Raw genomic sequence first — 26,734 nt, forward strand, 5'->3', positions numbered from 1 at the left:
GATATCCATGTGGCTTTTAACCCTCAAAGCCTCCAGTGACATACTTAATATAGGAAGGCCACACTATACTCAAATAGCATTACCAACTGGGAATCAAGTATTAAACAACTGAGAGTATGAATGATATTCTCATTCAAATAACAATGTCAAACTTCTAAAAGACATTAATAAAATTCTCCTTATCTCTCCTCCTATTCCTCCTTCACTTCCACCTCTTTCCCCCTCTCTCTTTGTGTGTGTGTGTGTGTGTGTGTGTGTGTATTTAAGTAAACATGTAGGCATATGCATAGGGAGCCGATAGGGGAACATTGGCTGCTATTCCTCATGTACCTTCCACCTTTGTTTGATGTTTTGTTTTTGAGAGAGTGTCTCTCACTGGACTGTAGTTTGTTAAGTAGACTAGGTTGATGGCTAGTGAACCCTGGGGATCCATCCATCTTCACCTCATCACCAGCTTTGGGATACAATTACATACTACAGTGCCCTTTTGCAGATGGGACTTGGTGTTCCTGACTGTGTTGCAAACACTTTACCAACAGACTTATCATCCCACACTGGGCATTAACAAATTTTTCATTTTGAAAGTTTGTGAGATTTTACAAAACTATCTGCATACTATCAATAGATTTTGATGTAAACATTTTCAGTTTTCATAATGTGGCCTGAAGGTAATATAAGTATATAACTAAACTACCATTAGGAATGTCCTTTCCAGAGAAATATACTAATACGTAGAACCATTAAAGAACATTATTTAAGTACACATGTATTTATTCATTTGATTTCATGCTCATTTAATATTTGAAAAATTAGCACTAACTAGGATTTCATGCTGTTAGAGACACATTTATCTTGAACATATTGGGATGTCTGTGATATTAACTATGACCATGATTTGAAGTTCTAATTAATTCATAACAGGAAGTGTGCCTGGCATATGTAAAGCAAAAATGAAATCAAACATTGTTTCCAGTTGAGGTTGTAGAAGAGACTACTAGAAGGCCTGATGGGAGTTCACTCAATATATATTATGAGACATGATGGGGAGTGGTGATTAAATCCCCTGAGGTTGGGATGGAAGAAGGCAAGTTGTTGTTTAAACATGCTGATTTGAACAGAAGACAGTTCTCTTCACCAAGAGCCCTGGATTTTTCTTTATCACAGATGTAGAAGCCAAAAAGCTAAATGCCAGGAGAAGCTGTGCAACTCACTGTGTGGCAGACCAGGCCACTCAGGCTGACCGAAATGTAAAGATTGACACAGAAGGTAATAATGCTGTTATGAGGCTTTGCTTTCTTGAAGCAAGGAAAACCAATGCAGCCACAGGTAAAATATGTGTTTCCATTTTGCCTTTCTGTATTTGATAAAAAATGCAATAAAGGAAGGTCAATCTATTTTATTAACTAGGTCTTGTAGTACTTGACATAGTATAAATATCAAGCCTGCCCTGGGTTATGAAAGGTCAGGGACACTTGGGCAGGAAGCTCAGACAGGTGAGGGTGGTAAATAAATCTGCCAAATAATTTATCTGTTGTCTATGTTGAGATCAGAGTGAGAATAATTACAACAACTATTTCATATGGCAAACAAATTAGGTCAGTGTTTAAGTCATAATCTATAGGTATTTTGGAAAGGCAGAAGGCATACTTAGATACAGGCTGCAGATGCATGAGTCAATGTGTAGGCTCATATGTATCAAAGGAATAATATATGTGACTGCACTCAAGAGGTACTTTACTGTAGAAGTTGGAGCTATGACTTAGTGGAGGAGGATTGAACTGATTGCCTATCCCACTACAAGGGATGTACGGTTCATGTCGTCATGTGAATATTGTTTAGAGATGTTCAGAGTATTATTGCCATTTGATTTATTCTTTATATAATAGGTCAGATTTTCTTTGTGAATAAAGATACTAACATTGGTAATACCTTGAGGCATTTTTTTAGTGCAGTAACTGTTACTTTATAGACAAAATAGTAATATTTATATGCAGCTTACATCTTGTTCTACAAATACAACTTAGAGAAGATTCATTGAATTTCTATGTAAATTATAATTTGACAGTTACTTTTTTTGTGTGTGCGTAACCTAAGAGATCAAGACATGAGCATTATACAATTGGAGAAAGTAATGAACACATCTGAGCTATACTTTTTATAAACACTTTTTGACATTGAATTTGCAAATGGAAAATCTGTATGATATTTATATAAAATTTTCACCATCAATAAAGTTATACCTCTATTTGTTTCAAAACCCTTATGCAATATTTAAGATGAATTTGAAAGAGATTATAAAACCATCCGTTTTTCAAAATATACTAATCCTCTCATTATGAAATATTATCCTAAGATTACTTTCAATTCCACATAGTTAATTCATTTTAACCTTAGATTTCTAGAATGTTTCCACTTAGGTAGATCTGTTATCACTTCCACTTTAACTATACTGTTTATCACCAACACAATTGTAAAGCAAATGCAAAGCAGTCCGTAGAATTATCCAGTAATAAATTTGCCACAGAAGAATGTTCTCAAAGAGCATTTTTAAGTAGTTGGAAAGTGTAAATAGTTAGTTCAAGATCTATTAACAGGAAATGGTTCTATATGTGCATACAATAAGTATCTGAATAAAATTTTTTAAATGATCTCACAAGTAGAATCCATTGTTGGATGCTTAATAGAAAATCTATATCTGTGCTATCATAAGGGGATATATGTATCTAGACTTATATATGAGGGCTGTTGCCTCTTCTGTACATGTCCAATGGCTTATCATGGAAAATATGTTTCATATTTTCAGAATAATGTCATAATGTTTAAGTTAGTATTTTATAAATTTATTCAAAAAAGAAATTAATTTTATTTAACTTAACTGCAAACAATATCAATATAGCGAATGAGTAAAAGAAAACCAAACTTAGTGGAATAGTTTATATAACTTATTAATAGTCCACACAAATTCTGCTTAATGTTGCTAAAAAGGTTATCATAAAATAAGCCCTGTTTTATAATATAGAGCATCAGAACGGTGGTCTGGATAGATTTCAGTGCTACCGACTTCTCTACTCTCATATGCTCCCCATCGGGAAGGCATCAGAAGACTTTAGGATTTCTGGGTGTATTTTCCTAATTAGATTTCCCCTATATAATAGGAGGTGCTAACCTGGTGTCATGTGGAGCATCTGGCTATGTCAGGTTTTGGGATACATTTAAGAAAGTGCTTCTGGCTGAATTTTTGGCTCATTCTGGAGTTAGATCTATTATTATGTGTACTGATAAACTGAATCAATACCTTGCCACTGGAGATCCTGACGGATGGTTGAAAATCTGGAACATAGAGGTAAATGAAAAATATTCTCACAGTACCATCACTAGTTGTTTTAGCAAAATATCTCATAAAATGTAGCTAGTGATGTGAGTCACATCTTGTCTGTTTTGTGGAAAGTGTTTCATCCTGAGTATTTTAAAGAAATCATTCAAAGAAGAGACTTTTAAAAAGTAATTGACAAACATGCACACACACACACACATGCATGCACACACGCGTATGTGCATGCAAGTGTGCATGCATGGCACAAACACACACACATAGAGTTTGGACATAAACAGTCAGATACATCTTTCAAACAAAAAAAAATCTAAATGTCATCTAGTGTGCTGGTCCTTTATTTACTTATAACCACCCAGAGTTATACTATGGTCCATATTAAAATTATACTATAGAGTATCATCTCTAAATGTACCTTTCTCCCCAGTTCCACATCAGGCACTTAAAATAGTGACATTATTGCAATTCATTTAATATTTGGATTCCTAAAAGTTGGGGCACTTCTTTCACGCAGGAGTATTGTACTAATTCCACTGAAAGCAAAATCACTCAGGCTCCAGCTTTGCTCAGATCACTTCAACCTCATGAAGACTGGATAAGTTCCTTGGAGATGTGTGAGTCTGGTGGTCATTTGCTTATCATTTCCTCTTCTGCAGACTGCAGTGTCTGTGTGACTGGACTTTCTGATGCTCCTGCCTTGATCTTTGGTCAGGTATGCACATTTTTTCTTTGCTATTGTAGAATTTACTTGACATTTATTATGAATTTGGCCTTATTTCCATGAAAGGCTCCTCTTCTCTTTGAAGCATATGAATGAACTGATGGGCATTTCTGTAGCTGTAACACTGTTATCACTTTCCCTGATAACTATTAGCTGCAACAATCTCCATGAAGGGAAAGGCACATGAGTCATGGAAAGATGGTGGCTTCTGATGGTGTAATATATTTATTATAGGATTTTTAAAATAGAAATATCTAGTGTCTCATCTTTAGTATTGCAATAGCTCATCCGCTGCAGTCTCACTCCGTTACCCCAACCCACCCCTACAAATATCTCTTGAGGATCACACAAGCCATCTGTACTCACCTTCCTCCCTCTACTAGTCACTGTACCATAGCCCCTAATGCCAAAAGTTATCTCCTGGTCAACAATAGCCCATTACAGCCAGCATAACAGGTAGGCATCCTGCCAATCTTTCCCCTCTCTGTGTGTTCCCCTAGACCCAATCTCCCAGTGTAGTCCCTAATACTGCTTCAGATCGATCACTAGCTGAAGCTTCTCTTCCCCCTGCCTACATTTCCTGTGGACCTCACAGACCATCCCCTCCTAAAATCCCTCCCTCTGCTCTTCACTATAGTCCATCTTCCAGCAGGTATTACCTATGAACACACCAACTGAGCAGGCCATTCAAAGAGTCAAAATACAGCTATCACATGCTCCAAAAATCCAGCAAGGAAATAAAAATTAAAGAATAGAACACCCACACAACAAAGACAAACCCAGGCATCAGCAACTAGTCCTCTAAACATTCCAAATCTAGATGCCTAGATGCCCCTAGATGCACACGATAACAGCCAGGGTGCTATATCTCCACTAAAGCCCAGGTATTTTTACCACAGCAGGCCCCGAATAATCTAATTTAGCATAAGCTTGAGAAAAAGACCTTAAAACTAACTATATGAAGATGATAGACATGACTAAGAGGGAATGAATAAATCCCTTAAAGAAATTAAGAAAAATACAAAATTATTGGTAGAAATAAGTAAATCTTTTAATGGAAGAAAAAAAGAAGATACATTTGAAGGAATGACTAAAACAATTCAAGACTTGAAAATGGAAACAAAAGTAATAATAATAATAGTAATTATAAATCACAAACAGAGAATTCTGGAAATGAAAAATTTAGGATTTCAAACAGGAATTATAGAGACAAGCTTTACCAACAGAATATCACAGATAGAAGAGAGAATGTCAGGCACTGACAGAAGAAATGGATATATAAGTCCAAAAGAATTAAATAAAAAAAAACCTGACATAAAAATTCCAGGAAGTCTGGGATATTATAAAAAAGACCAAAATAAAAAAAAAATAGAAATAGAGAAAGGAGAAGAATCTAAGGCCTAAAAAATATTTTCAACAAAATTATGGAAGAAAAATTTCTTAATCTAAAGAAAGTCATGCCTATCAAGATATAAGAAGCATACAGATTATCAAATAGATTGGATCAGAAAAGGAAGTCTCCTTACCACATAATAATTAAAACACACACACACACACACACACAGAGAGAGAGAGAGAGAGAGAGAGAGAGAGAGAGAGAGAGAGAGAGAAACCAAAAAAGAATATTAAAAACTGCAAAGGAAAAAGGACCAAGTAACTTATAAAGGCAGACATATTACAATTACATCTGAGTTCTTAATGGAGTTTCTAAAGCCAAAAGGGCCTGGAATGATGTATTGCAGACTCTAAGAGATGAAAGACACCAGCCCAGACTTCTATACTGAGCAATATTTTTGGTCAACTCTCTACTGAATGAAAAATGGATCAAAGACAGAAATTGTAACAAGTTTAAAGACTTTTTAGGATTTTGTGAAAATGAATACAGAGCACACCCAAACTTAAACAAATACAATGAATGTGGTGCTAAAATTAAAGTTTGCAGCATAGCACTAAATGCCTACATTAAAAACATAGGTAAATAAATATTATACTAACAACTTAACAGCAGACCAGGAAGCTCTAGAGTACCTATTCTCAGCCTCTGGGTCATGACCATTGAAAAAGACATATTTCCGGTGGTCTTAGGAACTGAGACACTGCTCTGTAGCAAAATTACAGTAATGAAGTATAGTGCCTTTGTTCTCATGCTAATCATGTCACCCCAAAACCTGTTTGCTGTCTTCTGCAAGTAGCATTAAACGAATTCTGTTCCCTGCTGTTTTTTTGACTGATCAATAAAGTTTCCTGCAGTGGCAGCCAATGGCTTGGCAGAGAGACAGAGGCGAGACTTCTAGAATTCTGGGAAGGGACTGAAGAAGAAGAGGGGATTCGGCCATGAAAAGGGCGTAGGAGATGAACCACGCCAGATAAGTGCAGGAGGGAGAGACAGTAGACATTACATGTAGGTACAGGGACAAAGCAGCCCCAGGAGGACTACCCAGCAGGGTCTAGGGCAGCAAAGGTGAATATAAATATATATTAAATATAAATTTAATAAATATCAACTCAAGAATATTGGAGGGGACTGTGTTTTAGCCACGTAGAGTTAGTGAGTGGGCCAGCCATTGAGCTTAAGGCATAATAAAAATAAGATTGCCTGTATGTCTTTCGATCTTGAATCCAAAACATTTGGGCAATTAGCGAGGAGCATGTGCTCACCAGACATGGAGTCTAGAGCAGATTAATGTACTACCGCTTTAATGAAGAAATAACAAAATAAATTTATTGTTTGGGGTTCTTAAGATTATCTGAAACAGGTGGTTTTTGATGGTCACAACGCACAAGTTGAGTCCCACTGCCCTAGAACAAGACGAAATCAGCACACTCAAGAGAAGTAGACAGCAAGAAATAATCACTCTGAAGGCTGAAATCGATAAAATAGAAACAAAGAACAATACAAAGAATTAATGAATCGAAGAGTAGGTTCTTTGAGAAAATTAATAAAATAGAGATATCCTTATACAACCAACTAAAAGATGGAAAGAAACATCAAAATTACCAAAATTAGAAATGAAAAAAGGACATAACAATAGGTACTAAAGAAATTCAGAGAATAATAAGGATATATGTTAAAAAAAACCTTTATTTCTCAAAGATTAAAAATATATAAGAAATGGAAAATTATCTCAGTAGGTATCTCTTAACAAATTCTAGTCAAGATCAGATAGACAATGTAAATGTATCTATAACCCCTAATGAAATAGAAACAGTCATTAAATTCTCACAACCAAAAGAAACCCAGAGCCAGATGGTTTTAGTATTTCAAAGAAGAGTTAATGACAATACTGCTCATATTATTCTACAAAATAAAAACAGAAGGAACATTGTCTCATTTATTTTACGAAGCCACAATTATCCTCACACCTAAACCACATAATGACTCAACAAAGAAAGAAAATTGCAGACTTTGTTTCCTTAGGAACAGAGGCAAAAATACTCAATGCAATACTTTTAAACTGAAACCCAGAACACATCGAAAAGATCATGTTGCATGATCAAGTAGGCTTCATCTCAGAAATGCAAAGATGCTTTAATATATGAAAATCAGAAAATGCAATTCATCATATAAACAAACTGAAGAAAAACTATGATAATTTCATTAGATACAGAAAGGTCTTAAAAGATCCAACACTACATCATTATAAAAATCCCGAGGAGATAAGGAATTTATCATTGCCTTAACATAATAAAGACAATTTACTGCAAGCTAACAGCCAACATCAAATTAAACGGAGAGAAACTCAATGCAATTCCACTAAAATTTGGAATAAGACCAGGTTATCTAGTGGCTAAATATCTATTCAATATAGTGTCTCAAATTTTAGCTGAAGCAGTAAGACAACTGAAGGAGATCAATAGAATACAAAATGGAAAGAAGTAAGTCAAAGTAGTTTTATGTGCAGATATCACGAGAGCACATATAAATGACTCTAAAAATTCTACCTGGTATGTCATGGAGCTGATACACACTTTCAGTGAAGAGGCAGGATACAAGATCAACTAAAAAAAAAAAGTCAGTATCCCTCCTACTTACAAATGACTAATTTACTGAGAAGGAAATCATGGAAACAACACCTTTCACAATAACTTCAAACCCTCAAATAATGTAAAATATCTTGGGGTAACCCTAACTAAGCAAGTGAAATTCTTGTATGAAAAAATACTTCAAGTCTTTGAAGAAAGAAATTGAAGAAGATACTGGAAGATGGAAAGATCTCCCATACTCATGGATCAATAGGATTAACAGTAAAAATGGCCATCCTTCCAAAGAAATCTTCAGAGTCTATGCAATATTCCTCAAAGTTTCAACACAATTCTTTATAGACCTGTAAAGAACAACCCTTAATTTCATATGGAAAACAACAACAACAACAAGTTCAGGATAGCTAAAATAATGCTATATATTCCTGATTTCAAGCTGTAATTTAGAAGTATAATAATAAAACTTCATATTATTGGCACAAAAGCAGATCTGTTGACTAATGAAATCAAACCCACACTCTGATGGGCACTTGGGTTCTCATAAAGAAGCCAGAAATACACTGGAAAAAAGACAGTATCTTGAACAAACGATGTTGGTCATACAGGATGCCTGCATGTAGAAGAATGCAAACAAACCCATATTTATCACCCTGCATAAAATTCTAAGTGGAACAATACCTAAACATAAAACCAGATATACTGAACATGATAGAACAAAAATTGGGAAATAGCCTTGAGTGCATTGGCAAAGGAGTGGACTTTGTGAACAAAACACTGATCAACAATCAGTAAATGGAACCTCATGACACTGAAAAACTTTTTTTAGGCAAAAGGGGCCATCAATGTGATAAAGAGGCAACCTATATAGTGTTTTTAACAACTCCACTTCCAACAGGGGACGAATATCTAAAATATATAAAGAACTCACAAAACTAGATATCACCAAATCCAAATAATCCAATTAAAATGTAGTATAGATCTAAACAGAGAATTTTCAATAGAAGACTTTAAAGTGGCCCAGAAACACGTAAAGAAATGCTTAAGATCCCTAGTCATCAGAAAAATGTGAATCAAAGTTAGTTTGAGATTCCATCTGACACCTGTCAGAATGGCTAAGATGCACAACACAAGTGACATCTCATGTTGGGCGTGTATAGCAAAGAGAACACTCCTCCATTGCTACTGGTAGTGTAAAGTCAAGATCCAGCTATGCTATTCTTGGACATGTATCAAAAGGATGCTTTGTCCTACCACAAGGACAATTGATTAACTATGTTCATTGAAGATTTATTCATAATAGCTAGAAACTAGAAGTATTCTAGATGCCCTTCAATAGAAGAATGGAAAAACAAAATGTAGTACATTTACACAGGTTAAATTACAGATTTATACAGATGTTTAAAAATGATATTAGGATGTATAAAAATTATTAATTTTCAGGCAAATGGATACAACTAGAAAAAATTCATCTTGAATGAGGTAACCCATAGTCAAAAAGATAAATATACTACATATTAACTTATAAATGAATATTAATCATTAAGTAAATGATAAACAAGTTACAATTCACAGACCCAGAGAGGTTAGGCAAAGAGGAAGGCTAGAGGTGGGTCACCTGGACTTGCCTGGGAAAGGAATATAGAATACATTGTTTTGGACAGACTGGGGGCAGTGGGGACTGGACCAGGAAGGATCAGGTGGTGGGGAGGGATAGAGGGAGATAGTGTGGGAAGAGACAGGTAGAATTGGGGAAAGCAATGGAGTGTATGTGGAAATCCAGTGCTGTGGACATTTCCTGGAATCTATGAGGGTGATCCTAGTGAGGACTCCTAGTAATGGAGGATATGGGGTCTGAGCTAGCTATCTCTTGTAGCCAGGCAAAGCTTCCAGGGGTAGGATTGGTTTGCATTGTGTTGAGTTGCTGCCCAAGGTGGTTAGGTGGAGATCCCTAAACTACACAGGCTGATGAGAAAGTCATGCTCTGAAAATTGAAAATAAAGTCCTATTTCCTAGGATAATATTCACATAGCTCATTGAATGCATCTATAATCTGTCCTGCCTGAAAGATGTGCTGGTGAAATGGTAGGTCAGAACTTGTGAGAGCAACCAGCCAATGAGAGGGAGCCCATTCTCTATACTGTCTGGATAGGTATGAGGGAGAGACTAGATAGCTCAGAGATACAGGATAGAGCACAACTGGCAAAACAAAGTCAGTGAAATACTTCTTAATAACTTTCTGCTATATTCATAGATTAGTGCCTTGTAGAGTTGTCGTTGAAGTGGCTCTCTCTACCAGCAGATGCGAGCCAGTGTAAAGACCCATAGACATCAGAGAGAGAGAGAGAGAGAGAGAGAGAGAGAGAGAGAGAGAGAGAGAGAGTCTAAATTGGAGTTCTACATTGGATCCTTCCTCTAGGGAATGGGAATGTAAGAGTCAAAAGGAAAGGAGGATACCATGAGAACATGGCCCACCAAATCCACAAAGCAGGGCTCACATGGGCTCACAGAGACTGAAGCGGCTAGGTCGGGGCCTGCACAGGTTTGTATCAGGTCCTCTGCAAATGTGTTATGGCTTTTAGCCTGGTCTTTTGGGTGGACTCCTAACATCCTAACAATGGCTACAGTTGTATCTCTGACTCTATTGCCTGTTCTAGGCATTACTATCTTCCTATTAGGTTGCCTTCTTCAGCTTTTTCCTTGTCTTATTGTATCCTGTTTTGTCCTGTTTGGGTGCTGTACCTTGGTGGCCTGAGTTTTTCTGAAGAGGATATGGAGTGGACATGGCACTGGGGATAGAAGAGTGGTGGTGTGTGAGGTAGCTGAGAGGCATGGAGAGAGGAAAAACTGTTTAAGATGTGTTGTATGAGAAAAGAACCTATTTTCAACGTATACAAAGATATGTTTAATATCCTTACTCATTAAGGAAATACAAATTTGAACTATTTTGAGATTTCATCTTACACTCATCAAAATAGCCAATATCTGTAAAACAAAAGACAAGTCATATCGGCAAGGATGTGGTGTAATGGGAATACTCATCCATTGCTTATGGGAATGAAAACTTATACAACCTCCATAGAAATCAGTATGGTGTTTCCTCAGGAAGCTGGGAATCAATCAACCTCCAAATCCATGTCTAGCGAACTTTGGTATATACACAAGGCTCTACGTGCTACTACAGAGACACATGTTCAATCATCGTCATTGTTATTCTATTAATCATAATGAGAAATTGAAAACAGCCTAGATATCTATCATCAAATAATTGGAAAAAGACAATGTGGTACATTTATACAATGGAATATTACTCAGCTGTTAAACAAATAAAATTTGCAGGTAAATGGAAGAAGTAAAAAAAAATAGTCCTGAGTGAGGTAACTCAGAAACCCAAGATAACTGATATGTGTTCACTTTTATGGGAACATATGGTATTATGTTTTGATAATCAGACTACAGTCTATACACCTTACAGAGGTTCCATATAGAGTAATTACTAATGGAGAGCAAAGGAAGTGGAGATAGTCTAGGTAGTTATGGATGGATTGGGGTGGGAGACTGGACAAGAGGATCAAATGGGGAGGAGGGAATGGGAGATGTAAGGGAGATGGTAAGGGAGGGAGTACAAGGTGGGACAGCTAAAACTAAGGACCTGTGAGGAGTCATATGTAACCCAATTATAATAGAAGCTTCTTCAATAAAGCTCCTACTGTACATCTCTTATTACCAAGTGAAACTTGCAGCACAAGGAATGGGTTATATCTGATTGATTTGTTGGCCCAAAGAATCTCGTGGAAACCCCCAAACAGCCCAGGCTATTGTCAGGACAGTGGGTTGCTTTCCATAAACTGATGGCGAGGGCTTGTTGTTGAAGACAACACCCACATATCTCACTGAACACAAAGAAGTCAAGTTGATGCCTACCTAAAGCCTTCACCACTATTGTGTAGTGTTCATGGATCTGGAAGGGACTCTGCACACTACCAACATATCCACAAGCTGCTGTTTGTACTGGTGACAAGCCTACAAATTACAATGGTATGTATTATCACAAAGTTTTTTGGATTCTTCAACCACGATTCATTGGATATAAGGCCAACTCCATGAGATTAAAGGATATCTCAAACTCCTTGGGTAGTCAAGAATTTGAGACTAGCTAGGTCTAGGGGAAAACCAAATACTAATTTCAGCTTAAAGAATGTACACACAAAATGACTCCTAACAGCATTTTGCTAAATGTATAAATCAGCATCTTGCTCAGCCATCATCATGGAAAGTTTTATTATAGTTGATGGGAACAAATACAGATAACCACAACTGGCCACTGTGCAGAGAGTGAGAGATCTTGGAACACTCAATCATAAATGGAATGTCTCCATAATTCCTTCCCTTAGGGGTCAGAGAGTCCTCCAAAAGGGGAGTCAGAATGATTCTAAGAGCCAGAGTGGGTGGATGACACCAAGGAAAAGTGCTTTCTGGATGCAACAGGACTGATGCACATGGGAACTCACAGAGACTAGCCTCATATAGCCCTGCATAACTGTAAGCTAGAAGTGATCCCAGTTGTGAGAGGGAAAATAGATACAAGCTACCATTTCTAACCCAGAAGCTGTCTCTAAGTAATAACTGATTGCAATGAAAATAATAGTTTTTTCTTAAAGGAATCTCACTGGTGATATAAACCACACTTAAGGGCAATTTCCATGCCCAGCAGTAGGTGGCCAACAAAAAATGAACTCATGTTATTTTCAGTTTTATTGTCTCACATACTTTGGGATATTTTTTAGAAAACTCACTGGTCTTTTCTCATATATTATGGTTACAAGTTCTGATTTTATCAGTTTTCTGTGGATTGCATATCTTAGCATCTGTTTGTTTCTTGTGCTTTTTCTTCTTTCTCTGTTTTCTGATATTCTGATATGTTTGTTACTATTACTATTATTAAATGTCTATTTGTATAATAGAGAGAGAGAGAGAGAGAGAGAAAGGGAGGGAGGAGATTTGGGTATTTGGGTGTGTGATGGTGTGATACTTGGGAAGATCTCAGAATATTTCAGGGAAAGGAAACTGTAATTAGAATATATTTTATAAAAAAAATTGTTTGAAACAAAGAACTAGTGTCCATCTCCAAGAATCTCTGTATACATGTCTATTTTATGTTACTCATATGATATGCAAAACTATGTACATTATTTTAAAAGGCAGTTTATTTAATACAAATATCATAGCCCAGGTTTGTATTAGGGCTCTCAGGTTGTATGCTTTCATGGCCACTCATGCTTGGGAACATCTCAGTCAGGGTATCAGAAAACTGTCTTAATTCCTTTCAGAGGGCAGCCTCTCAATAGCCTAGAAGCTATTTCTTTTTTTTATTTGATATTTTATTTATTTACATTTCAGATGTCATCCGCTCTTTCCCATTCCCCCCTCCCCCATTAATCCCCTACTCCACCCCTCCTCCTCCTTTTTTTGATTTATACTGTTTAAATTACATGCAAGTATTAAGGTCAGTTCTAGTTTGAGGAACTAGCAATACAATAGATGCAAATAGTCCAGGAACAAAAAAGACAATAAACCCAGCTAATCAAAGAACATACATGACAATAAACAGAGTCCAGTGATCACTCCTGTAATCACTATTTCTAAGGACTTATCAGAATGATCAAAATATATGAGCATACTTCCCTGTCCTAGCCCAAAATCTTTATCATGCCTGAAGCCTACTTCTTTGTTCTAGCTTAAGATTTAGGTTTCTGCCTATAACTATTTCTTTGTTCTAGCCTAAGATTTAGATTTCCTGCCTGAAATTTCTTTTTTTGTTCTGGCCTAGGATTTAGATTTCTGTCTGAAATTACTTCTTTGTTCTAGCCCAATGTCAGATTCCTTCTAAGCAGCTCATTTCCTTGTCCTTGTCCAATGACAGATTCCTGCCAGGTATTAGAAAACCTTGATTCTCTGAAAAAAGCTTGAAAGTGCTATAAGAAGTGAGTTAGGCTTTACTCAGAAGCAAGAGAGTAGCGGGCTTGATTATTGCTGGTATAACAGCTTTAATTTCATTAATTGCTAGCACTACTGCTTCTGCAATAACATTGACACAAGGAGTTAAGACAGCTATTTTTGTTAACCATTTAGCAAAAAAAAATGTTATTAATACACTGGGTATACAAAAGGATTTACATAGATATCTGGAACAATGGGTGATCCTCTATAATCTATTCAAATTATCTGAAGGAGGCTCAGGGTTCAAGAGCTAGGAGCCATCCCAAGTGTCATGACAAATATCATTGGAGTAGTGTTACTTCTACAATTTACAATGATTGTCATTATAATTAGAAAAAAGTTTAAAGACACCTGTAGAGTATTTGGCCTAATCCTAACACCTCTCTGGGTGTCTTAACTTTGCATAGTGAGATTATGAATTTAAAGAATGCTGCTCTGTTGGGCTTTGATGCTGCAGATAATGCCTATAAAATTGTCTATGGCCCGAGGGCAGTATTTCCATTTTAGTCAAACCTCAGGAATAGCATTATATAGCTTGATCATGGTAGCCCTTCTTGTCCTGTGAATACTTTTATTCCTGCCCATTGTGTTAAAGCTTGTCTATAACTACATCAACAGGCTGGCAGGCAAAGTACGTGACTTGAAACTGAAAATGGACCCCCAGACAGAGTTATTAATTTAACAGGCTATCAAGCCAAGGATGGGTAAGATCCTGCACAGAGCCTTACCAACCTAGGACAGAAGTGCATTGCTTATGATAATGCATATTTCATGATCGGTATGGAAGGCTTTCTTGTCAGAACGACTTAAGACAGGCTCAGTCTGGTTTACAATCTACTTCTTACACCACCCTACTGAGGACGAAATATCCAATACAAAATCCTTGATTGACATAATCATACCCCTCCATAGCCTCTGAATCATCTCTTGCCTTCAGGTTCTTACCTTGTTTGTGTTTCTGTCTTGATTTCAATGATGCCCAGCAATAAGGAAATGTAAGCCAAATAAACCCTTTCCTCTCCATCTTGCTATTGGGTCATTGTGTTTTATCATAGCAATAGAAACACTAAGACAGCTACCCTGAAATTTTTATATAGTAAACATTTTTCAGATAAGGTAGACCTATTTTTATGCTAGTGAAAACTCACTAGGATGTCTATTTCCCGTATGTATATATTTAATATAGTGTACAAGATACAAAATATGTGAATGGCAGCCATTGATTATATAAATCATTTTAAGCAAAGCACATGAAAACTACCCTAGTCATTTTCCTGGGAAATTTTAATAACTAAATTTGTTTCCGAGACTTTGTTTTAAAAAGTTGGGTGCAAAGAATGCAGTAGAAAACTTAATTGTAAAATTTTTGACCGAAGCTTTTTTATTATTTTTATCTCTTTTTGCTTCAGGTATTAAAAGCATAAATGACAATAACCATTGTGACTCATAATAATTTCACTGGATACTTTCTGTTTCTTTGTTATGATATAGCTCATGTTCTACCTTTACAGAATATATATATATTCTCCTTTAGAAAACTGTAAGATAATAGCTGGTCTTGCTCATTTTTGTTTGTGAATATTCATGAAAGTTAATTTACTAATCTTGTTCATGGTAAATTTACATAAATTATTGATGAAAATAAATTTTATGAAAATAAAATAGATTTCTATTTTTAGGCAAGCCATTGGAATATTGAAAACTACTTTTCTCTTCCTAAACGGGATACTAATTTAATAGAAAGTAAAATTCAAGAGGAAAGCATGAAAGTAAACTCTTTATGTTCTAAAGAGGAGTCATGCTTAGACTCAACAGAACAGTCTCTACTTACTGAGGAAGACAAAAACAACACAACACAAATGTAAGTACTTTTAGTCATTATTTGGATGTGGAGTGTAGATAATACTTGCATACAGCTGGTCCTAACCCCTTGTGGTGCTGTGTGGCTATCCAATGAAAACCTCAAACTTCCTCTTAAGGTTTGGAGATTATTGAGTGTTTGTATATGGTGTTGGTATGTTCTTAGGGTTGTTGATGTATTTTTTTGTCTCCATTGAATTCTTAATTTTTCCATCTCTTCATACTTGTACTCTCTGTTTCCTATCTCTTTCTCCCCATCCACTATCTCTCGGTTCCTCCATATTTTCTTTGCTCTCCTGAGTCTTACACCTTTTCATAAAAACTTCAGTTTATTGGCATTAATTAAACAAAATTTTAGAATTATGATTATGGTTGTTATTGAAGATACTTGTCATCTTGGAACAAACCAGTGACATCTGTTAAGTGACAGACTGTTCCTGAGGAGACACAACACATACACATCCATTGGTTGTCAGAAAGTGAACCCCCTTCCCCCCATGGACTAAAGTAATGATAGAACCAAAGTCCAATTTGACAAAGTGATGTGTATTTATTGGAATTACTAATGGAATTGTGGGTGAGAGTTAACATATAGAAAAGAATTGACTCAAAAAGTAGCTGTATCTTTAAAAAGCCTGTGCCAGCACAGATTATGACTCATGGAAGCTGCAAGCAGGAAGCTGGCCAGGTGGAAGAAATATCATCTTTCAGTTTGACTGGTCACATGGCTGCTAATTACTACTATTACAAGTGTGGGGAGGCAGTTTCTAGAATCTTGCAAATTTTCACTTTCTAGGACATGGTCTTTTGTTTCCCTGGAGTCTCTTGGGCCCTCTCACTCCCATTGGATGGAATATTTCAATTCAGTGGAAACTGCTATACAACAGTGTCTTTCTATTAGCATAGGTCTTTTTTTTTTTTAAAAAAAATCTTTTCTTAGAGTTTTATAGTTTTCCTAGTATAGGTATCTTCTTGTGTATTTTGTTATATTATACTTAAATATTTCAATGTTTATGTTAATATAAATGGTGTACTTAAAATTTCAATCATTTGTGGATAATATATAATGATTTTTGATAAAAATTTGTACTATGATGTCTTACTATGATATTCATTAAATTATATATTAATATTAATTAAGTCAATAATTAATTAAAAATAGTTATATAATTGATATTATATATTAATATTATTTTAATATAATATTATTATTTCAAAATGTTTTTGACTGTTTATTTCTCCATAGATAATATTATTTTTAAGCAAAACTTTTATATCTTTTTCTGCAATCTGTGCCTATTTTCCCTTTCTTTTTGTATTAGGTATGACTTCTAATCTATGTTGAATGGTTAATGGATGGTATAAACTGATTTTTAAATGGTAAACAAACTTTTCACATTTGAATAAATCCAACTTGACTATAATATATAGTTTTTTTATATGCCATTGCATTGACTTAATAATATTATGGTAATGGTTTTGAAGTACGTTCATGAAAGAAATTGGTCTGTAAGTTCTCTGTGTCTGGTTTTGGTATGAGAACTGTATTGCTGCTATGTTCCTTTGTTCCTGTTTTCTGGAACAAAATTGTTATTGTTTGTGACTTATATATTTTCTAATAATTTATTGCTGACACTCTCTGGAAGGTTATTATTGATTCATTAAAGAACTGCTACAAAAAGCACTTCAGTCATAATACATGTGGAATTACAGAATTTGGTGGAGATTTGAATTTACTGCTGAAGGAATGAAAATTCATTCAGTAGTTATTCCAAATATGGAAAGAAATCATGCTTGAAATGATAAGAAAATCACTCTATAAAATACCTAGCATGTTTCAAATGAGTGCTAACACTAGTCTTCATCTTGACCAGTAGAATAGCATACAGAGCACAAACTCTCTACCTGTCTTCCCCTCTTCTCCTCTGCCCTGCCAATTACTCATCTGTTTTTCAGTTGTCAAAATTAAGAAATGGAAAGGTAAAGGAGATGAAAAATGTTAGAATCATAGTTCTTAGCACACAGGACAAGCTAGATATTTTAATCTACAAGTACATACAGTTGCTGATTCTTTGGTGACACTTCCCAAAGGGATCGCAGGTTTGAGTAGTTCACACTAATGCACCCATTGCTTGTCTCCTGAAGTAATACACACAGTGTGTTCTTAGATTAGAGCCTGTGCACAACTCTGCTTGAGTTAACTTCTGTTTGGCAGACAGGAAAACATACAAACTTACAGTGCCTTCTACTTTACTATGGTTCCGTCCCTACTCTATTGGGGATCTCCAACCCATGAAATGTTGCCTAGGTACCTGTTTATATCCTAATGAGATACCAATACATCAAAGTTATTTCAGGGTTTATACTTTCAGTTGTTTGACTGTCAACATGAATTGAAATTCAAATAAGGGAATCTGAAGTAAGCTTCACTGTGTGGAAGTACACATGAATTCACAGTCAATTTCCTTTGATAATATTAATGTGTCTGTTCCTTCCCCACTGTGGTAATGAGTACAAAATTACTAGATCAGGTTTGAAGCTACCCCCTTGGTACAGTGGGACAGCACAAGGAATCTAGTACATCACTTTGGAACCGGGAGAGATAGACATTTTCTTAAAACTCCTAATTAACAATTTTGCTTTTAGATGCTTTCTTCTGCTGACATAGAAACAAAAGGAAAATGTTCTCTTTTGTACATCTTGTTAGACTAAATTGAACTTTGATATTTATTCTTCCATCTCTTTGAATTGCAGCTTTCCAGAATGTCAAGTAGCAATTTATTCTCAGGCAAAGGACATTTCCAATTTAGAAATAGAACATTGCCAATATGTGCTAGCATAGAATGCAGAGAATTGAAGCACTTTTCTTAGTGTAAGGTGATCTCTACCAACACAATTCATAGATGAAAATATTTGTTAACTATGGGCAACACAGAAAAAAATCATGCTTTTTCTTTTTTTCAAATCCATAAAAGAATCAAAGTAACTATTATGTATTCCAGGTAACATGCTAGTTTTCCATATTATATATATATATTTTATTGTATTTATAAGACACAGGGAGGGAGATAGAGGGAGAGAGACAGGCAAAAGATGCAAAGGATAGGCTGGAGACACAAGAGAAAGTCCATGAAGCAGAGTACAGACTGAAATGCCTAAGGTGACATCATCTTGAACTGGCTCTATTTTGTGTCTGTCTAGATACTCCAACTAACAAAATCCACCTTAACAACACTTTTAGGATTGTCTCTAACTCTATGATCCAGACATATTAACTAGAATAACTGATGTTTATGTAGGTTAAAACATAAAATTAAAATAACTAAGAGAAAGTGTAAATCAGAAAAAATATCAAGTGGCTTCTGAAAATACTACTAAGCTATTCCGAAGCTCCAATCACTGATACAGTTATGTTTTTTTTTTTTAATTGCTATACCCTTGAGCTTCAACACCAGGTGGTTCTGTGGCATGAACCTGTTCTTGGTTGCCAGCTAATAAAAATATTCATATATTTTTAGTTTGCTTAGTTAGCATGGTTGTCAATATCTATCTTGTATAGATTATTTTATCACAGATGGTAAGTACTCTTTGCTGCTGAAACATCTTGTGACCTTAGTATTCCCTTCTTCATGACAAGTTGGGTTACTACTTTAAAAATGTCAGTGTTCCAAACGTTTATCTTTTACTGGATTTCTATCTCATTTTGTTCCATGTCCTGTCCATCCTAGTCACCTTGTTTTATGAAAAATAGTGCTGGTATGTTATAAACTTACAGATTGTCCTTAAAACTGAAAGTTTTCTCCACTCTCAGTAGTTTTTCCCACACTGAGTATGCTTCTGAAGGCATAGACAATTTCAAGATAGGGAGGCACAGCTTTCTCTAGTATGCAGAATGCTTTTAAGGGACAAAATTACACACTAACAACTGATTATGCTCTTTAAAATTCTGTTTATTCTAAATAGTTGACTTATAATAACATTGAGATTGTTGTCATGAGACAGCATATAATAATGCCATTTGGAGATTATGCAGTAATTGAAAGAAAATGGTTATAAATCCATCCTCACAATTGACTTGTTAACTGTGTCCTTTGATTCTCCCAGGAATGTGCTGGGACCATGATAGCAAAATTATCAGCTGTCAACTGTCAGCTGAAACTTTCACTCTTGTTTTGGAGAATTTATAAAGACTTTACTCCTGGAAAATATTTTCTGTAGCACATTTCCTTTTTCTTAATCATGATTAATCAGTGACTTAATCAGTGATTATACACAAGTCTAAGCTAGTTCCTCTACTTGTGCAAAAATGCAACAGAAAAACAAATGTCAATGGGTTTAGAGGAGAGGATTGTGGTAAGAAAGATGGAGAGGTGCAGAAAAGGTCTAAGTAAGGAATAAGAGAGAAACCTGGAGAAAAATTAAAGTTCAGTTTTATTTTCATGTAAATGCCCCCAGCTCTTTTCTCAGAAAAAAATGTACTTTGTTACCTATTATGTTCCAGCTTATACATGAACATCTGGTTTCTATAGCAATAAAACTATCTCATGAAATCATGTGTGGGAACTAGGTAGGCAGTGATAAGTTGTCTTAAATGCAAACCTTGAAAAGATGAAGATGAATGGAGTACTTGAAGGACTAACAGGATGGTCTTAGTAATCAGTTAGTTACTGAAACACAGAAACAGATCGTTCCCTCCTTTGAATTCTGAAAGTAGAAACTACCATTTGCTTTAGTCACTTTTATTTCATTGTGATAAAACATCATGACCAAGGAAACTTATAAAAGGAAGATTTTTTTTTTCTCTAGCTTATGGTCCCAGAATGATAAGAGTCCATCACCAATCAGAAAGGCATGTCTAGTGAAACAGGTGAGGGCTTAAATCTCCAATAATAATCAGCAAACAAAGAACAAACTGAGGCCAGATGATTTTAAACCTCAAAGTCTACCCCTATTATTTACTTTCTCCAGTAACTCCATACCTTCTAAATCCACCCACTGGCAGAGTAGCATCATCAACTGGGTATCAAGTATTTACATGCCCAAGATCTCATTCAAATCACCATATTATTTTTCTCTTTTTTACATTTTTTATTGGTTATTTTACTTATTTACATTTCAAATGTTACTCCCCTTCCCAGTTTCCCCTCCATAAGCTCCCTATTCCCTCCCTCCTACCCCTGCCTCTAATAGGGTGCTCCCCCACCCACCTACCCACTTCGGCCTCAATGTCCCAGCATTCCCCTACCATGAGTCATCAAGCCTCCATAGGACCAAGGGGCTCCACCCCTAGTGATTCCAGATAAGCCCATCCTCTGCTACATATACAGCTGCAGCCAGGGATCCTTCCATGTGTACTTTTTGGTTGGTGGTTTAGTCCCTGGAAACTTTGAGGGGTCTGGTTGGTTGATATTGTTGTTCTTCCTATGGGGTTGCAAACCCCTTCAGCTCCTACAGTCCTTGCCCTAATTTCTCCATTGGGGTCCTCAATGCTCAGTCTGATGGTTGGGTGCATATATCCACATCTGTATTTGTCAGGCTCTGGCACAGCTTCTCAGAGGACAGCTATACCAGGCTTCTGTTAGCAAGTACTTCTGTGCAGCAGCAATAGTGTCTGCAGATGGATCCCTAGGTGGGACACTCTCTTGATGGAGTTTCCTTCAGACTCTGCTTCACTCTTTATCCCTAAATTTCCTTTTGACTGGAAGAATTCTGGATTAATATTTTTGAAGTGGGTGGGTGGCACCATCCCTCAATCAGGGGCCATGCCTATCCACTAGATATGGTATTTACAGGTTCTCTCTCTACTTTGTTGGGTATTTAGCCTAATGTCCTTCCTGTTGGGTCCTGGTAACTTCTTGGGTCCCTGGTATCTGGGACTTTCTAGTGGCTCATACTAGTTCCCCCACTGCTACACACCTACTTTCAAATTCCTGACCTTCTGTACTTCTCCCCTATCTCCTCCCATATCTGAACTGGCTTCTCTTTTTCCCTCCTCCTCCTCTCTCCCTCCTAGATTCTTCTGTCCCTCTACTTCCTAGAGATTATTTTCTTCTCCCTTCTGAGAAGGACTGCAGCATCCATCCTTTGGTATGATTTTTTTCTTGGGTTTCATGTGGTCTGTGAGTTGTATCACGGGTATTCCGAGCTTCTTTTAGGCTAATATCCACTTATCAGTGAGTAAATACTATGTGTGTTCTTTTATGACTGGGTTACCTCATTTAAAATGAAAAACCGCGAAGGAACAAATAAAGGCATACAATAAGAATCAAAAACCATTATGGACATACTTTATTTTTTCTTAAGTAATAGTAATATTTGGGAGCCTATGCTCTTTTTCAGTAAGGCAGTGATGAACACTTTACATAAAAGGAAGTTGAAGAGGAAAGCGTTTATTAGGTATACTCTACTACATCATAGCCTATTACTGAAGAAAGTCAGGAAAGTTGCTGAAATAAGACAGGGACCCTGAGGCCCGAGATGGTGCAGAGGCCATGGAGGAACACTGTTTACTGGCATATATTATCAAATTATTTTAACTAGGTAATTATGTGGAAAATAAAACATTTACACAAAATAACCCCAGGATATATTTCCATTATAAAAACAACATACTTTTAACTAAGAAAAAAAACCCTGAAGTACAAGTAAGTTAAAGGAAAAAGAGAAAATACATGAAGCAAAAATCACTGCTAAATTTCAGGCACTTACTTGACAGACTTTGTTCTAGGCATATTTATGAATATTAACACAAGCAAATGTTGTAAAAATGTGACAAGCCTTTCTATCCCACCACTCCAAAGAGGTTAGCCAAGATTTTTTGAAGAAAGAATCTTGGATGTATAATAAATCAACTACATGTTGCTCAATTCTTGGGCAAAGCACTAAGAATAAAAATATTAAATGCTTTTTAGTAATAGAATAAATTGCTTTAGGCCTTTCTGTCTTTAATATGAGAGGCTAGACTATCTCCATCTTGGATTCAGGCTTCATCTTAGAGAACCTGACCTAAGGTTCAACACAAATTAACCACCAAGCCTGCATCTAACATTACTAGTTTCTGGGTCACTTCCTAACAACCACCAATCAGGAGGAAAGCAGAGTCATACCTAAAGATATTTACTTATGAAAGTTTATAGTTTGGCTTCCAGTACCAGCCAATCATTTTAAAGGGCAACAAATTCCATAATAGCCCCCTAATTAGATGTGTGCCAAACTGGAATCCTCCTTGTTTGTTTGCTTGCCTCTATAAATGCTTACTTAAAACTTAGCTTGAGGCTCCTCCTTTCTGTCCTGATGCATCAGAATCAGCTCCTTGGTGGTCTTTTGGGGGTTGTGAAACAGGCAAAACAGTATGTTCACTTTCCTCATTGTCTATGTCTTATTAGTACATACAAATGTTTTCAAAATTAATTGAAATGCACATATGAATAGAGGCACACACAAACACACACACACACAAATACAGTAAGGGCTGAAAAGATGGAACCATAAATAAATTGCTCACTGTGCAAGCATAAGGACCTGAGTTCAGATCCTCAAAATCCACTTGAAAGGTGGCCATGATTCAGTGCATTTGCAAGCTCTGAGTTCCTACCACAAGATTGGAGGCGGAGACAGTAGAATTGCTGAAAGTGCTCATAGGTCAGCTTGTCTGTTATGGCAGTTTTGAATATGCTTGGCTCAGGAAGTGGCACTACTTGGAGGTAAGGACTTAGGTGTGACCTTTTTGAAGGAAGTGTGTTACTGTGGGAGTGGGCTTTGAGACCTTTCTCTTAGCTACCTGGAAGACAATCTTCTCCTAACTGCCTTTGGATCAAGATGTAAAACTTTTGACTCCTTCAGCACTCTGTGTTCCTGGATGGTGTCATGCTTCCTGCTATGCTGATAATGCATTGAACCTTTGAACCTGTAAACCAGCCCCATTTAAATGTTATCCCTTATAAGAGTTACCTTGGTGATGGTGTCTCTTCTCAGCAATGGAAAACTTAAAGTAAGACACCTGTGTAGGCAGCAGTGAACAGCAAAAAGACTCTGTGTCACCAGAGTGATATGGCTAAAACTTGAGTTTAATCTTCTTGTCTTTTCTACAACTTGTATGAGAAAATAGTTTCTTTCTTGATTCTGATATTTATTAGACACTGCTATTGCCATTAAACTGCTCCCATATTATATTGTCTAAGAAGACATGTTTAATAAATTTTTGGGAAATTTTATAGACATATGCATGCATTTTAGTTTTATTCACCCTGATACCTCTCTGTAACTCTTTTCAGATCCACTCCCCATTCCCACTGTTCCTCCTAATTCCAAACCCTCCCTTCTTTTAACATTTTTCAATAACCCATTGAGTTTAATTTGTGCTGCCTATATACTGAGAAATGAGTTGTCCTGTACTTGAGAATAGCTGATTTAGCAAGGCCACACCCTTAAAGGAAATTGCCTCTCTATCCTCCAGCCCACATCAACAGTCAAGGAGTCTCTCAGCCAGGAGTGTGGCTCTTGAGTCCCTCACCCAACCACACTGAAATGCTGACTGTCTTGATCTTGTGCAGGAAATCACCACTGCTGCATTTACTTCTTTTCTTATGTGTAAATGGACATATGTATATGCACGTGGCCTCAGTGCATGTCTGGAGATCAGAGGACAACATCCTATAGTTGGTTTTATCCTTTGACCATGTTCAAACACAGACCCTCAAGGTTGGCAGCAAGTCCATTTGCACACTGAGCTATCTCATTTGTCCCCCTTGATATACTTTTTGGCCTTCCTTCCTTCCTTCCTTCCTTCCTTCCTTCCTTCCTTCCTTCCTTCCTTCCTTCCTTCCTTCCTTTCTTCCTCTTTCTTTCTTTCTTTCTTTCTTTCTTTCTTTCTTTCTTTCTTTCTTTCCTTTTGCTTCTTTTTTTGTGATTTTGATGGGAGGGGTTGATTTTGAGATAGAATCTCACTTTGTAGCCCTGGCTGACCTTGATCTTGTTTTGAAGGCAGACCAGGCTGCCCTCATCCTTACAGAGATTATGCTGCCTTTGCTACCTCTGTGCTGGGATTAAAGGTGTGTCCAGCCATGCCCTGGGATCCCTCCAAATTATCTAACTCATTGTTTTAAATTGGAGTTTTTGTTTCTAACAATGAACATTTTCCTATGTGTCCCGATAATTCAAAAAGGAAGTTGAAAATAGTATTCAAGGCATATTAGCCTGGCTTGCCCAATAACATCTTTAAATAGTAATTCGGCCTCAGTTTGAAGAATTCCTGTGAGATGCACTCATGCAGTGTCTTACAGGCAAGCTTTGGTTCTTAATCACTATTATGGACAAGACAAATCTATCTACTCATATAGCACCCATTAATCAATGTTCATTATTGTACTACAGAAATAGCAAGCAATTCAATTCCCTCGTTGACTCTCTGTCACATTTTCCCCTTTATTCATCATTTTAAAAATTAATTTAGAGAGAAGAATTAATTATAAGAAATCAGGATAAAGTCAGATGAAAAATAAAATAGAAATTTACATTAACTTCTCAGTGATTTTAATAAACAAGAAGCCACTCTTCAACATTAGTGCTTTTCATCCCCTTAACAATAATAGTGTTCTATAATTATTAGTAAGGAGTTGATATTTAAAATTGTATGTGCTATTGATTTCCTAATTATTTTGCCAGTCGATGTCATATGGTAAACTAAATGAGAAAATTGATAGACTTCAAGAAAAACATATACAAAAATCATCAAGTTCTATTTTAAGTAAGGAATTATCTGACACAAAAGTCTTGAAGGTGACTGATAGTCAGCTTTTGCCAACAATCAGTGGTGATAATTATTCTATGCTCCGATATGAAATATAAAACCCTATTAATTTTTAAAATTGAAGTCTTCAAAGTCCTAAAGCAGTAAGCTATCATTTTGGTAGTTATAGTTCCTAATGTCCTGTCTGAACAGTCTGATTTTTACCAAGAGTGCTAGAACTTGCTAGAAAGGGGTGTTGAAACTTCCTTCTGAGGGCAAAATCATGTCATGTGGTTGAATAAAATAATAATAACCCACATTTATTGAACTTTTACCATATTCTAGAAGCTATTTTTATTGATTATTTTATTTATTTACATTTCAAATGTTATCCCCCTTCCAGAATTCCCCCTCTACAAACCTCCTATCCCATCCCCTCTCCACCCTGATTCTATGAGGGTGCTCTCCCACCCACCCTCCCACCCACTCCTGCCTCACCTTCCTAGGATTCCCTACAGTGGGTCATCGAGCCTACACAGGACCAAGAGTCTCCCATTCCATTGATTCCAGATAAGTCAGTCCTCTGTTACATATGCTGCTGGAGCCATGGGTTTCTCCATGTATATTGTTTGGTTGGTGGGTTAGTCTCTGGGAGCTCTGAGGAGTCTGGTTGGTTGATATTATTGTTATTTCTATGGGATTGTAAACCCCTTCAGCTTCTTCAGTCCTTCTCCTAACTCCTCAATTGAAGTCCCTGTGCTCAGTCTAATGGTTAGCTGTGAGCATCCGCAACTGTATTGGACAGGCTCTGGCAGAGTCTCTCAGGGAACAGCTATACCAAGCTTCCAGGAACTACTTAAGGTCTTTTTTCACTTAACTCATTTACTTTCACTATACTCCCAGGAGACAGATGTTATTTTTATTCCTATTTTAAAACTGGGAAAGTCAGAAAAAGAGGATTAAATAACCACCCAAAGGATTCATACAGACATTCTAGCTGTAAAGCTAAAACATTTGTATTACATTATGCTGCTTGTCTAGCATGTACCAAATTCCAATGATGAAGAATTACCATCCAACTCACCAAGTATTTTGTGAAGTACCTGCTGTAGCAAAG

General features: G+C 36.4%; 1 protein-coding gene across 1 annotated transcript in view; it reads left to right on the forward strand.

The window, feature by feature from the left end:
• Wdr49 (WD repeat domain 49) overlaps positions 1 to 26,734 on the forward strand; it is a 155,447-nt gene that overhangs the window by 106,632 nt on the left and 22,081 nt on the right. The window contains exons 12-15 of the mRNA XM_028786760.1: positions 1,165 to 1,326; positions 3,156 to 3,343; positions 3,846 to 4,043; positions 15,710 to 15,890. Of these exons, the coding sequence (XP_028642593.1) occupies positions 1,165 to 1,326; positions 3,156 to 3,343; positions 3,846 to 4,043; positions 15,710 to 15,890 (729 nt within the window). The remainder of the gene's footprint in view (positions 1 to 1,164; positions 1,327 to 3,155; positions 3,344 to 3,845; positions 4,044 to 15,709; positions 15,891 to 26,734) is intronic.

The sequence above is a fragment of the Grammomys surdaster genome, unplaced genomic scaffold (genome assembly GCF_004785775.1).
Source record: "Grammomys surdaster isolate TR1022 unplaced genomic scaffold, NIH_TR_1.0 125580, whole genome shotgun sequence".
Classification (NCBI taxonomy): domain Eukaryota; kingdom Metazoa; phylum Chordata; class Mammalia; order Rodentia; family Muridae; genus Grammomys; species Grammomys surdaster.